The following is a 15328-nucleotide window of genomic DNA, read 5'->3' as shown; positions in this document are numbered from 1 at the left end:
GAGGTTGAGTACTAGAGTCATGGGTATATTAAATAATGTTAATATAATTTGGAAATCTATGTTAATACAGTTATGAATACCCTGTAATTAATTATGTTAATGAATATAATCTATATATTTTCTGTAATAAACATACCCCAACCTTTATTTGAAAATATTTTACAGCCTCAATGTATTTATGTTGTCAGTGTTTCAAGTTACAACACTATTACAAATTGTAACAATAAACACAGAATGGAAGTTGGTAGTTCATTGTTAATAAACCACTGGCCCACTGAACGCTGACACAATCTGGACAAAGCATTTTATATTCACCATTGTGCCTGTCTGCCTGACATTATTTACTAGTGTTGTGAGTTGTGGTTTGTGTGCATAATATTACAAAAAAAATTTAAAGTGCCTCGTAGTTTTCAGGCCATGTAAACATTTCCTGCTCAGAGCAATGGTTGGTCTATGCAGCTGTAAAAATAATAGAGGGAACATTGGCCTTAACACTCCATAACTTCTTCCTTTGCAGTGTATAACTTTTCCCATCGGATCAACCACTTCTCCTTCGGAATGCCAAGCCCTGGATTGATCCATCCACTAGATGGCAGTGAGAAGATAACAGACTCAAGTGAGTGAACTTGGACAAAGACATTCCTGTCGCACAACTTTAAAATACATGTCATTAGATACTCAGTGAGTTACGGTCTTGTTTGTTTTTGATCAGGATATTTTGGGAACAGATTTCTCTCAATGGTTGTAGATAAATGAGAGAGCAATGTTTAAAAGATCTTTTAAAGATTAAAAGATTAGATTTATTTGTCACATCTATATTGAAACATAACAGTGAAATGAAAAAGGATCTAGTCCTTTCTCAGTGTATATGACAAATATTTGTAAATACCACTGGACAAGACATACCCAGGACATCATCCCTGATGAAATTGGCAGAGTTTGTCATTGAAATGTCAATTATAATCGCTACTTATATCCGGCAAGAAGCCCGAGAAGAGTTTATTCACCACACAGTGAGATGCATCGCTTGCGTCAAATCAAATCAGTGAGCATTGTGCTGGGAGCAGCCCACAAATGTCACCACACAAGTTTGCAATGAAGGGATTTCGATCAGGTCCACTGACCAAGTAGAAAAAGAGAGTGTTGGATATTGGAAACGTAGTTGTGCTGCCAATGACATGGGTAGGACAAGTGATGAGGTTCTGCACAGGGATTTCAGGGCAATTAAGCGCTCAGTTAAAGGGCAGAACCTCCATGGTTGTGAACTCAGGATTGCTACACATGCCATGCACTGGTGAGGCCAGAACTCAGAAGATTATACAGTTTAACATGTGGCTAAAGAGTTGGTGTAGGCATAAGATTTTTGGATCATTGGACTCCCTTCCAGGGAAGGTGGGAGCTGTACAGAAGGGACGGTTTGCACCTGAACTGGAGGGGGATTAGTATCCTAGTGGGAAGATTTGTTAATGCTGCATGGTGGGTTTAAACTAGAGTTGCAGGGGGATGGGAACCAGAGCGCCAGAACAGTTAGTTCAGTTCAGTTTTTGTTTATTGTCATTTAGAAATGCATGCATTAAAAAATGATACAATGTTCCTCCAGAGTGATATCACAAGAAAACACAGGACAAACCAAGGCTAAAACTGACAAAACCACATAATTATAACATATAGTTACAACAGTGCAAAGCAATACTGTAATTTGATAAAGAGCAGACCATGGGCACGGTAAAAAAAAAAGTCTCAAAGTCCCGATAGACTCATCACCTCACGCAGGTGGCAGAAGGGAGAAACTCTCCCCACCATGAACCTCCAAATGCTGCCAACTTGCCGATGCAGCACCATTGGAAGCACCCGACCGCAGCGGACTCTGAGTCCGTCCGAAAACTTCGAGCCTCCGAGCACCATCCTCTGCCGAGCGCTTCGACCCCGCCCCGGCTGCCGAGCAACAAGCAAAGCCGAGGACTCGGAGCCTTCTCCGGAGACTCTGGACCACACAGTAGTAGCAGCAGCAGCGAAGCAGGCATTTCAGAAGTTTCACCATGAACAGGTTTTAGAGGCAGATGTTGGTAAGACCTCAGACAAAGTTAGGAATCGAAAGGTTAAACATGGTGCTAGTGTCCTGAACAGCCTATATTTTAATGCTGGAAGTATCAGAGGAAACATGGATGAGATCAGGGCATGGATCAACACTTGGAATTTTGACATTGTAGCCATTAGCGAGACTTGATTGCAGCAAAGGCAGGACTGGCAGCTCAATATTCCAGGATTCCTTTGCTTTAGATGTGACAAAGGAGAAGGAGTGGCGTTACCAGTCAGAGAAAATGTCACGGCAGTGCTTAGTCAGGACAGACTGGAGAACTCGACTAGCGAGGCATTATGGGGAGAACTGAGAAATAAGAAAGGTATAACAATGTCAAAGGGGCTACATTACAGAACATTGAACACTCCTAGGGATTCCGAGGAACAAATTTGTAAAGAGATTGAAGACTGTTGCAAGAAACATAAGATTGTTATAGTAGGTGATCTTAACTTTCCACAGATGGACTGGGAATCTCATACTGTAAAAGGACAGATGGGATAGAGTTTGTCAAAAGTGTTCAGGAAAGTTTCCTTCAACAGTACATAGAAGTCCCAATGAAAGAGCTTGTGGTACTGGATCTGCTATTAGGGAATGAGAAAGGGCGGGTGACAGAAGTTTGTGTAGGGGAATACTTTGCATCCAGTGACCACAACGCCATTAGTTTCAAAGTAAATATGCAAAAGGATAGGTCTGGTCCATGGGTTGAGATTCTAAATTGGAGAAAGGCCAATTTTGATTATGTCAGAAATGATCTGGCAAGTGTGGATGGGACAAGCTGTTTTCTGGCAAAGGCGTATTTGGAAACAAAAACCCATACATTCCACGGGGAGGACATACAAACTCCATATAGAGGACACTGGGATTGAATTCCAAACTCCAATGCCTTGAGCCATGATAGCAAAGTGCTAATCACTGTGCCACCATGGTGCGACATGGAAGGGTTCAGACCTAATGATGGCAAGAGGATGTAGTGTAGATGGACTAAAAGGCCTGCTTTCCTTTGGTACAACCCTATAAAATTATCAGTACACTTTCACCCTTATTTCCCCATTTGAGGCCCTCTGCTTGTTGGGGTCGACCTTGAATATTGTGTTCCAGCTTCTACATGATGCACAAGCCAGGGCAGTACGATATGGAGAGCAAGCTGTTGCCCATGCTGCCGGCTCCCCCTCTCCACGCAGCTGATGAACCCAAAGAAACGGCAGAGACTGATGCAGTTTGGTACCAGCAGCATTGCAGGAGTTGCCAGTCTGTTTTGAACTCAACACAGGACTGTCTTAGGGACTGCAGCTCCAGATTTGTCCTTGGGGTTTACTCCCAAAGCCTTCCCTATTAGTGGGTACAGTCATAAAGCAGCAGAGGTTTGAGATCTAGGAGAGTTTTCCTTCTCCTGGATGAGCTACCAACCATACCCGACTCGCCCAATCTACCTGATCTGACTGGTTTTAAGGCACCAGTAACCTACCAATTCCCCTTCTCCTGTCAGTAGAAACGGTTCTGCCGGACTTGGTAGCTAAGCCAGGAGTGGACTTGGTTGTCAGAGCTATTTGAGATGCACATCACTGAGAGCATTTAATAGTTTACGGGAGCTTATCCTCCTCCCTACCCCACCCCCTCTGGCTATGACAACCTTAAGGAACCGTTTCCCTATAGCTCTGCACATTACTTCAAAGACTTACCACTTCTTCACTCAAAGGGCTGGGTAAGTGTGGAACCAGCTGCCAGCAGAAGGGTTCAACTGCAACATTTAAGAGAAGTTTGGATAAGTCCAAGGATGGGAAGCATATGGAGGAATATGCTCCAGGTGCAAGTAGATGGCACTAGGCAGAAAATTAGGTCAGCATAGAGTAGGTGGGTTGAAGGGTCTGTTTCTATGTTGTAGTGCTCTATGACTCTACTGATAGCCTTGACAGGTTTCCCTTACTATTACAAGATCACAGCGCCATGGGTGGGTTCCTTAAGGTTGTCATAGCCAGAAGTGATAGCAGGGATAAGCTCCCATGACCTATTAAATGCTCCCAATGTCGTGTACCTCAAATAGTTCCTGACAACCAAGTCCAGCTCCTGGCCTTCATGCCTGTCTTAAATACTAAACCCAACGGAACCATTTCTACTGACAGGAGAAGGGACTAATGGGTTACTGGTGCCTTAAAACCAGTCGCTTTGGCCCGATGGAGCTCATCAGCTGTGGTTGGCAGCTTATCTAGGAGAAGGAAAACTCTGATCTCAAACCTCCACTGCCTTGTGGCTATACCTACTCACAGGGAAGGTTTCATGAGTAAACCCCAAGGAAAAATCTGGAGCTGGAGTCCCTAAGGCAGTCCACCATTGACTTCTACACTGACTGGCAACTTCTGTGATGCCACTGGTGCCAAATTGTATCTGTCTCTGCTGGGTTTTTTTGGATTCATCAGCTGTGTGGAGAGAGAAGCTTGCTGCATGGGCAACAGCTTGTTCTCCACATCGTACTGCCCTGACTTGCGTATCACTTAGACAGTTGGGACACAATATCCATGGCTGACTTTGACCAACAACAGCCTCATGTTTATGGGTGGAGCTATGACACTCCAAGGAAGAGTCGCAGTGACCAATGAACCTACCAATGTGCATGCCTTTGGGATGTGACAGGAAACCAGAGGATCCTGGGAAATACCAGGCAGATCACGGGGAGAATGTGCAAACTCCACACAGACCAGCGCCCAATGTCAAGATCGAACCCGGGGCTCTGCAGGTGTGAAGCAGCAGGGCTACCCACTGCACCCAACTCCACCAGTCACTAGCTTTTGGTGGACTTCGAGCCAGATTGAGTGGAGGGATGGTTAGCGGATTTAAGCGCCGTGCCAGATTAAGAGATTAAGGTATCGAGGCCGAGGATGAAGGATGAACCAGGCATGGACTCACTTGCAGGGACTCTGAGGTTCGTGTTCTTTGTGGCTGCCTGCAAGATGACAAATCACAGGGTATGCTATATGGATATATTTTGATAATAAATGTCTTTTAATATCTTTCATTGAGGTCGTGGGGGTGGGCTGCCAGCACTTTCTCTGCAAAATCGAGCATTCTGCTGTTGAACAGGTAGCCAGCTGCTGCGCAGAGCTTTGGGATATTTTGAGGATGTACTAATGCTGATTGATGAATCCTCATCCCATTTTCTCCCATCTGCACTTTGACCCGAATAGTGACACACAGGATGTCATACTGACCAGACCGAACCAGACACTTGTTTAAATCCCAGTGTGACAGATGGGGAATATGAATTCATTACATAAATAAGTAATCTCTCCTTTCATTCTAATTAAATACATTTGGAATAATATTAAAACTATCTTTCCAAAATTTTTTCCAAAAGAGGGCAAGAGCAGAAAATGTGAGTCAAGGAAGCTACCTCAGAGTGACATCTGTCACAAACAGGATTTATATGGGAGTAAAAACGAGCTAGTTTATCTTTAGACATGTGAGCCCTATCTACCACCTTGAATTGTATCAATGTATGTTTAGCACGTATAGAGGAAGAGCTAACTAATTGAAAAATTCTCTCCCATTTCTCTATAGGTAAGTGAAGTTGAAGTTCCCTTTCCCATTCATTTTTAATTTTGTCCGATATAACTGGCTGTATTTTCAGAATTATATCATAAATAGATGTTATTAAACCCTTATGTTAAGGATTTAAACCTAAAATTTTTTTCCATGATATCAGTTGAGTATTTCAACAGTTTTGTGCATTGATTTACAACCTCACTCTATTACTGCAATTTTCGGTTTGCCAATGATGGATCATAGCTCTTTATCCTCTTCAGTTTGTTGGATGATCGCATTTGTTACATTAACGGCTAGAAAATCCATCTTATTGAATTGGAAAGAGACCAATCCCCCTACTACATTTCAATGGTTTTCCTAAACTATATCATGTTTAAATTTAGAAAAATTTGGAAGTGTCATTTTTGATCCTTTGGTTAAATTTGAAGAGACTTGGAAGCCATTTATTCAACACTTTCATATGATGTAGCTTGACATTTTCCGAATCCTTTTTATTAATCTAGAATATATGGATACAGCAGCGGAGTTGTCGACATTAATGATTGTATTCAATGTATTTTATTAGCCCAGCCTTGTTTTGATCAGTTTTTGGTTTGGTTTAGTTTAGTATTTTTTTCTTAGTTTTTTGTTACTTTGGGGTTTTTTTCCTTGTGATTTTTTTTATTTTTCCTTTTATCATGATTAACCATATTGAGAGTTTGGGAGGTCTAGTATACTTGTATTATCTATAGTTTTACTTGCATATATCTATTACCAATAATGTAATTCCAATCTCTTTGTATTACTACTGTTACTATGTTTATGAACCTGAAAATTAATAAAAAGATTAAAAAAGAAAGAAATACATTTGGAATAAAGAGTTTGAATCTATAATAGATTTTGGAACTACTGGATTTATGTAAAAGCCCAAATGGACCACAAATATAAAATAAAACTGAAAACGTTGTTAACATTCAACAGGTCAGGCAGCCACTGTGGAAGAGAGAAAGGGTCAATATTTCAAAGTTTAGAGTAAATTTATTATCAAAGTATGTATATGTATATTGTATACTGTATGTATATGTATGTATATTAATTTTCTTGCAGGCATTTACAGGAAAAATAATTTATGAAAAATTATACATAAACAAAGATTGACAAATCAATGTGTAAAACATTACTGTATATAAAAAAATAATACTGAGAGCATTAGTTTTAAAGAGTCCTTGAAAATGAGTCCATAGGTTATGGAATCAACTCAGTGTTGTGGTGAATGCTGGTTCAGAAGCCTGATGGTTGAATTGTAATAACTGTTCCTGAACCTGGTTGTGAGGTCCCTAATGCTCCTGTACCTCCTGCCCAATGGTAGTAGCAAGAAGAGAGCGTGCCTGGATGATGGGGGTCCTTGATGGATGCTGCTTTGTTTGGGCAGTGCTCCATGTAGATGTGCTCAATGATGGGGAGGCCTTTACCCATGATGGACTGGGCTCTATCTACCACTGTTTGTAACCTTTTCCATTCCTGGGCATTGGTGTTTCCAGACCAGGCCGTGATGCAACCAGGGATACTCTCCGCTGTGCATCAATAGAAGTTTGTCAAAGTTTTTGGAGACATATGCTTCACTGTTTCACCAGATTATCACTGAGATACAACCCAAGGCTAAAGTCCTCTGAAGTTGAGCATTTCCTCTCCACAGATGCTTCCTCACCTGCTGAATGTTTCTGCTTTATTTCAGATTTCCAACGTCTGCAGCAGAGCAGCAGGTAGTGCTGCTACCTCGCGGCTGCAGCAACCCTGGTTCCACCCCGCATCCCGAACACCAGTGCTTTCTCTGTCAAGTGTCTCCCTGTGACCGTCTGCATTTCCTTGGAGTACTCAACTTTGAAATGATAACATAATCAAAGATCCCCTCCCACTCTGGACATTTTCTCCTCTCCCCTCCTCCCAACTGGCATGTCCCCATCAACCTGTAGGTCCACAATAGAAAACTTCCATCTTGAATGCATCAACTGCTCTGTGTGTGACCTCCAAGAAACCACAGACAGTTGTGGACATGGCTTAGCACATCACAGAAACAGACCTCTCCTCCATGGACTTGGGTTTCACTGCTCACTGCCTCAGGAAAGCAGTCAACATGAACAAAGACCACATCCACCCTAGGCATTCTCTCCTCTCCACTCTCCCCTCGGACAGAAGGTTCAAACACCAGAAAGCACGTACCACCAGGCTCAAGGATAGACTGTTATTAGATTCTTTAATGGTCCCCTAGTACGACAATAAAGGCCTCTGACCCCCCCCCAATCTACCTCATTATGACCTTGCACCTTATTGACTGCCTGCACTCCACTTTCTTTGTAGCTGTTACACTTTATTCTACATTCTATTGTTGTTTTCCCTCAAAAATGTTGCAAAGAATTGATCTATATGCATGGCATGCTAAACAACTCTTTATATCCCGCACAGTATCTTGGTATGCGTGACAACAATCAACCAATTTATCAATTAGAGATGGTCAATAAACGCTGGCCACCCTCTGCCACATCACCTGAGTTAATTTAAAATCATGTTGCAGAGTTGCCTGTCACGGCCACCTGGGGGTGGGGGAGGCACGCAGTCAGGGAGTGTGTGGAGATTTCCAGCTGTGGGCATGATGGAATCCGCACAGGTTTGGGGGCTGGCCTTCTCACTCGATGCTCCTCTCCAGTGTCGGCTCGGTGAAAGAACACACTAGACATGGGCACCATCAATCTACGGGCCAGACCACTCGGACACTGAGGCTACATATATATATTTTTGTGATTGTATGTTTTTCTGCTGTCGTAATTATACACACTGTGTGCCGTTGGTAATGCGTTTTGCACGTTGGCTTTGGGGGGGATACCATTTTGTTTGGCTACTTTCGTATGGTTGAATAATTATTAAACTTGAACTTGAACCATCCCATTTTATGCATGCTGTTTTAAATGTCTGATACTTCTATGTTTGTTCACAGGACTGTACATGTTCCGTTATTTCCTGATAGTCGTGCCAACTGAGATAAACACCTACAAGTTCTCCACAAGCACCTACCAATACTCTGTCTCAGAGCAGGTGAGTGAGAATACAGGTGGTTCTGGGAAAGGGAACTTCACTCACTCAACATCTGCACCTCCCCTCAATTGCTGGAGAATGGTGTTTGTGGTCATGTGTATGGTTCCTTAAGGTTGTCATAGCTGTGGGAGGTAGTGCGGATAAATTCCCACTACCAATAAATGCTCCCAATGACGTGAATCTCAAATAGCCTCTGACAATCAAGTCCAGCTCCTGGCCTTCACGAGAGGCTTAGCTACTAAATCCAGTGGAACCATTTCTACTGACAGGAAAAGGGGCAAAGGTGGGTTACTAGTGCCTTAAAACCAGTGGCTTTGGGCAGATGGAACTCATCAGCCATGGTTGGCAGTTCATCTTGGAGAAGGAAGACTCTGATCTTAAGCATCCACTGCCTTGCAGCTAAACCCACTCATGGGGAAGGCTTCGGGAGAAAAACCCAGAGCTGGAGTCCCTAAGGCAGTCCTACGTTGTGTTCAAAACTGACTGGCAACTCCTGTGACAACGCTAGTGCCAAACTGTTTCGGTCTCTGCCGTTCCTTTAGATTCATCAGATGCATGGAGAGGGGACCCTACTACATGGGCAACAGCTTGCTCTCTATATCGTACTGACCTGGCTTGCGTATCACATAGACAGCAGGACACAACATCCAAGGTTCCCTCCCCTTTACCCACCCCCACCCCCCCGCTATCGGAGGGTCACTCATGGTCATGTGTAATGTGAGAAGCAATGCATTTGCAACTAACCTCAAGAAGTAGACATAGTCATAGAACTCTACAACACAGAAACAGGCCCTTGGGCTCATCTAGTCCAGCCAAGCTATTAATTTGCCTAGTTCCACCAACCTGCACCCAGACCATAGCCCTCCAACCCCCTCCCATCAATATAGTTAGCCGAACTTCTCCAAAATGTTGAAATTGTACCCATATCCATCACTTCCACTACCAGCTCATTACACACTCTCACCACTTCCTCCTCAGATTCCACTTAAATATTTCACCTTTCAGCCTTAACCTATGACCTCTAGTTCTAGTCTCACCCAAGCTCAGTGGGAAAAGGCTGCTGGCATTTACCTTATCTATACCCCTCATCATTTAGTATACCGCCATCAAACCTCCCCATTTGCCTATGCCGTAGGGAATGATGTTCTGCTCAGTCTGGTGGAAGGACGGGACAACTGGGCTGAACACGTAGCCGTGTTAGTCCTTTAGTGTTCTGTATGTGCTGCTGCTCTGGGCATTTAGTTAGTCACGTCATGTGCTGAAGGGCCTGTGCCTATGGCCTGTGTACCAAAGTTCAAATTTCTTAACAAAGTGCATATATGTCACCATAGAACCCTGAGATTCATTCTATTACAGGCAATCACAGTAAATACAAAGAAACACCATGGAAGCAATGAAAAACCACACAGGTGGACAAATAACCAATGTGCACAAGACAAACTGCAAATAGAAAAAAAGGAAAAAATATATATATATGAGCAATATATATCAGGAACATGAGATGAGTCCTTGAAAGCAAATCTATAGGTTGTGAGAACAGTCCAGTGATGAGGCAAGTGAAGTTGAATATCCCCCTCTGGTTCAGGAACCTGATGGTGAGGTATAATTACTGGTCATGAACTTGGAGATGCTAAGGTAAATGAATATGAAAGACAACTGGTTTTGGAGTCAGAGAACTATAAAGTGACAGAGCATAGAAAGAGCCCATCTCATCCTTGACTGGCTTGGCCCATGTGCAACTCTGAGGTTCAAAGTTCAAAGTAAATTTATGATCAAAGTGCACATATGTCACCATATACAACCCTGATTCATTTTCTTGTGGGCATTCACAGTAAATACAAAGAAACAAAATAATTTTAATAAAAGTAAGCAATAGAGAACATGAGAGTGAGTTCATAGGTTGTGGAAACACCTCAGTGATGAAGCAAGTGAAGTTGAGTGCAGTTATCCCTTTGGTTCAGGATCTAGTCACCTGTACGATGTTATTTATCCAAATGGTCAGAATTATCAAGCCATCACTCTTTTGTATCGTTGCAGGAGAAGATGATGGCAGGGATGGGAAGGAAGGACGAGATGCCGGGTATCCTGGTGAAATACGATATCAGCTGCCTTAAGATCTTGATCTCTGAGGAAGGAATGTCCACCTACCAGCTTCTCATTCGCATCTGTGGTGTAGCTGGGGGGATATTTTCCACTGCAGGTAGGGATTGACGCAGGAGGTGGAACAAACACAGAGAACATCTCTTGGTGCATCTAACACTCTGGGATGCAGACCATCTGGCACTGGGGATTTATCTGCCTTTAATCCCTTCAATTTACCTAACACCACTTCCCTACTAACATGTATTTCCCTCAGTTCCTCCATCTCACTGGAGGTCAGTCACCAGTGGTGTGCCTCAGGGATCTGTTCTGGGACCCCCTGCTCTTTGTGATTTTTATAAATGACCTGGATGAGGAAGTGGAGGGATGGGTTAGTAAATTTGCTGATGACACAAAGGTTGGGGGTGTTGTGGATAGTGTGGTGGGCTGTCAGAGGTTACAGCGGGACATTGATAAGATACAAAACTGGGCTGAGAAGTGGCAGATGGAATTCAACCCAGATAAGTGTGAGGTGGTTCATTTTGGTAGGTCAAATATGATGGCAGAATATAGTATTAATGGTAGTGTGGAGGATCAGAGGGATCTTGGGGTCCGAGTCCATAGGACACTCAAAGCTGCTGCACAGCTTGACTCTGTGGTGAGGAAAACATACGGTACATCCGCCTTCATCAATCGTAGGATTGAGTTTCGGAGCCGAGAGGTAATGTTGCAGCTATATAGGACCCTGGTCAGACCCCACCTGGTGTACTGTGCTCAGTTCTGGTTGCCTCGCTACAGGAAGGATGTGGAAACCATAGAAAGGGTGCTGAGGAGATTTACAAGGATGTTGCCTGGATTGGGGAGCATACCTTATGAGAATAGATTGCGTGAACTCGGTCTTTTCTCCTTGGAGCAACGGAGGATGAGAGGTGACCTGATAGAGGTGTACAAGATGATGAGAGACATTGATTGTGTGGATAGTCAGAGGCTTTTTCCCAGGGTTGAAATGGCTAGCACAAGAGGGCACAGTTTTAAAGTGCTTGCAAGTAGGTACAGAGATGTCGGGCAAGTTTTTTTATAATGCAGAGAGTGGTGAGTGCTTAGAATGGGCTGCCGGCAAAGGTGGAGGTGGATACAACAGGGTTTTTTAAGAGACTCCTGGACAGGTTCATGGAGCTCAGAAAAATAGAGGGCTATACAGTGGCATGCAAAAGTTTGGGCACCCCAGTCAAAATTTCTGTTACTGTGAATAGCTAAGCAAGTAAAAGATGACCTGATTTCCAAAAGGCATAAAGTTAAAGATGACACATTTCTTCAATATTTTAAGCAAGATTACTTTTTTATTTCCATCTTTTACAGTTTCAAAATAACAAATAAGGCAAAGGGCCTGAAACAAAAGTTTGGACACCCTGCATGGTCAGTACTTACTAACACCCCCTTTGGCAAGTATCACAGCTTGTAAATGCTTTCTGTAGCCAGCTAAGAGTCTTTCAATTCCTGTTTGGGGGATTTTCACCCATCCTTCCTTGCAAAAGGCTTCTAGTTCTGTGAGATTCTTGGGCTGTCTTTCATGCACTGCCCTTTTGAGGTCTATCCACAGATTCTCGATGCTGTTTAGGTCGGGGGACTGTGAGGGCCATGGCAAAACCTTCAGCTTGCACCTCTTGAGGTAGTCCATTGTGGATTTTGAGGTGTGGTTAGGATCATTATCCTGTTGTAGAAACCATCCGCTCTTCATCTTCAGCATTTTTACAGACGATGTGATGTTTGCTTCCAGAATTTGCAGGTATTTAAATTCATTCTTCCCTCTACCAGTGAACATTCTCCGTGCCACTGGCTGCAACACAAGCCCAAAGCATGATCGATCCACCCCCGTGCTTAACAGTTGGAGAGGGGTTCTTTTCATGAAATTCTGCACCCTTTTTTCTCCAAACATACCTTTGCTCATTGTGTCAGAAGTTTTCAAAGGAACATTAAACAAGCCTGATGCATTTTGGAAACAAGTCCTGTGGACTGATGAAGTTAAAACAGAACTCTTTGGCTGCAATGAGCAAAGGTATGTCTGGAGAAAAAAGGGTGCAGAATTTCATGAAAAGAACCCCTCTCCAACTGTTAAGCACCGGGGTGGATCGATCATGCTTTGGGCTTGTGTTGCAGCCAGTGGCACAGAGAACATTTCACTGGTAGAGGGAAGAATGAATTCAATTAAATACCAGCAAATTCTGGAAGTAAACATCACACTGTCTGGAAAAAAAAAAGAGGATGACTTCTACAACAGGATAATGATCCTAAACACACCTCAAAATCTACAATGGACTACCTCAAGAGGCGCGAGCTGAAGGTTTTGCCATGGCCCTCACAGCCCCCTGACCTAAACATCATCGAGAATCTGTGGATAGACCTCAAAAGAGCAGTGCATGCAAGACGGCCCAAGAATCTCACAGAACTAGAAAGCTTTTGCAAGGAAGGATGGGTGAAAATCCCCCAACCAAGAAATGAAAGACTCTTAGCTGGCTACAGAAAGCGTTTATAAGCTGTGATACTTGCCAGAGGGGGTGTTACTAAGTACTGACCATGCAGGGTGCCCAAACTTTTGTTTCGGGCCCATTGCCTTTTTTGTTAGTTTGAAACTGTAAAAGATGGAAATAAAAAAGTAATCTTGCTTAAAATATTAAAGAAACGTGTCATCTTTAACTTTATACCTTTTGGAAATCAGGTCATCTTTTACTCGCTTAGCTATTCACAGTAACAGAAATTTTGACTGGGGTGCCCAAACTTTTGCATCCCAATGTATTTAACCCTACATAATTTCTAAGGCAAGGACTGTTTGGCACAGCTTTGTGGGCTGAAGAGCCTGTATTGTGCTGTAGGTTTTCTATGTTTCTGTATCTCTGAATAAAATATATTGTCTGGAGATTTGAGGGCAGCATCTGAAAGGTGGAATCTGAGGGAGTGCTGCACTGTCAGTGAGGATGTAATCTTGGAGTTATATAGCACAGACTCCAGTCCCAACAACATCCTTGTGAATCAATGTCATAGCCTTCTGTGTTGTGGATGCACAGACACAATCTTCAAGATTAGAGCAACAACTAGCCTTGGTTGCCAATGATCGCGGATGCTAGGAGAAACCAAGGATTTGGGGGGATCTTGAAATTCATAATACTTTCTTGTCATTTATACCAAGTTCAACAAAATTCAGAGAGTCACACAGCATAGAAATAGGCCCTTTGGCCCGACTCATCAATGCTGGCCAAGGCATCCATTCAAGTTAATCCCATTTGGTCCCTATCCCTCTGAACTTTTCCTATCTATGTAGATGAGAAAATGTCTTTTAAATCTTGATAATGGACAGTATCTGCCTCTAGCACCTCATTCCTATATACCCACCACCTTCTGTGTGAGAAGATTTCCCCTCTCACCTGAAACCTGCGCCCTCCGGTTTTTGTCGTCTCCACCCTGGGGAAGGGTCTGAGGCCATTTACTTACCTGTGTCCCTTACAAGTTTATAAATCTCTATACGGTTACCCCGGAGCCTCCTACACTCCAGGGAAAACAGCATTTCCAGTCTCTCTTTATAACTCAAGCCCTCCAGTCCTGACAATGTGAATTGTATTATAATTTTAGTACATTTTATTTATTGGTTTTTATTTAGCGCTACAGTGTGGGACAGGCCCTTGTGGCCCTTTAAGCTGCTCTGCCCAGAAACCTAATCACGATTTAACCCTAGCCTAATCACGGGACAATTTACAATGAACGATTAACCTACTAACTGGAGCGTGGGAGGAAAGCAGAGCACCTGGGGAAAGCCATGCGGTCACGGAGAGAAAGTGCACACTCTTTACAGAAAGCGCTGGGATTGCACTCCATACTCCAATACCCTGAGTTGTAATAGCGCTGTGCTAACCGCCACACTACCGTGCAACCTATTACACTGCACCGCTGCTGCTAAACAACAATAAACCCTGACAGTGATACTCATTACCTCTCTGTGAAAGTTGTCCCTCTGGCCCATTTTAAGTCTTTCTCCTCCCCCATAGCTTTAGGTTTCTCTACCCTGGGAAAAGCTGTTTACCATCCACCTTTGTCTATGTCCCTTGTGATTTTACATACACCTCGATAAAGCTCATTCCTCACCCTACTATCCTCCATGCTCTCCTGTTGACTCAAACCTTTCTGTCACCACACCGCCCTCATGAATCTTTCCTGCACCCTTCCCAGCCAATTGACATTCATTTTAAGAGGCCTAGAATAAAAAAGCAAAGATGTAATGTTGAGGTAAATAAGGCACTGGTGAGGCCTCGCATTGAGTACTGTGAGCAGTTTTGGGCCACTTATTAAAGAAAGGATATGCTAATATTAGGTAGAGTTCGAAGGAGGTTCACAAGAATGATTCTGGAATTGAAAGGGTCATCATCTGAGCAGCGACTGAAGGCTCTGGGTCTGTACTCGATGGAATTTCGAAGAATGGGGGGGGATCTCATTGAAAACTTTCGAAAGTTTAAAGGCATAGATACAGTGGATGTGCAGAGGTTGTTTCCTATAGTGCGGGAGTCTAGGAACAGA

General features: G+C 43.3%; 1 protein-coding gene across 2 annotated transcripts in view; it reads left to right on the top strand.

Annotated features, from left to right (window-relative positions):
• LOC134353562 (endoplasmic reticulum-Golgi intermediate compartment protein 2-like) overlaps positions 1-15328 on the top strand; it is a 54058-nt gene that overhangs the window by 36367 nt on the left and 2363 nt on the right. For both annotated transcript variants that reach the window (XM_063061601.1, XM_063061602.1), the window contains exons 9-11: positions 518-616; positions 8589-8686; positions 10724-10886. In XM_063061601.1, coding sequence (XP_062917671.1) covers positions 518-616; positions 8589-8686; positions 10724-10886 — 360 coding nt within the window. The remainder of the gene's footprint in view (positions 1-517; positions 617-8588; positions 8687-10723; positions 10887-15328) is intronic.

This window comes from Mobula hypostoma, chromosome 11, assembly GCF_963921235.1.
Source record: "Mobula hypostoma chromosome 11, sMobHyp1.1, whole genome shotgun sequence".
Classification (NCBI taxonomy): Eukaryota; Metazoa; Chordata; class Chondrichthyes; order Myliobatiformes; family Myliobatidae; genus Mobula; species Mobula hypostoma.
This window is presented reverse-complemented; position numbering and strand designations above follow the sequence as displayed.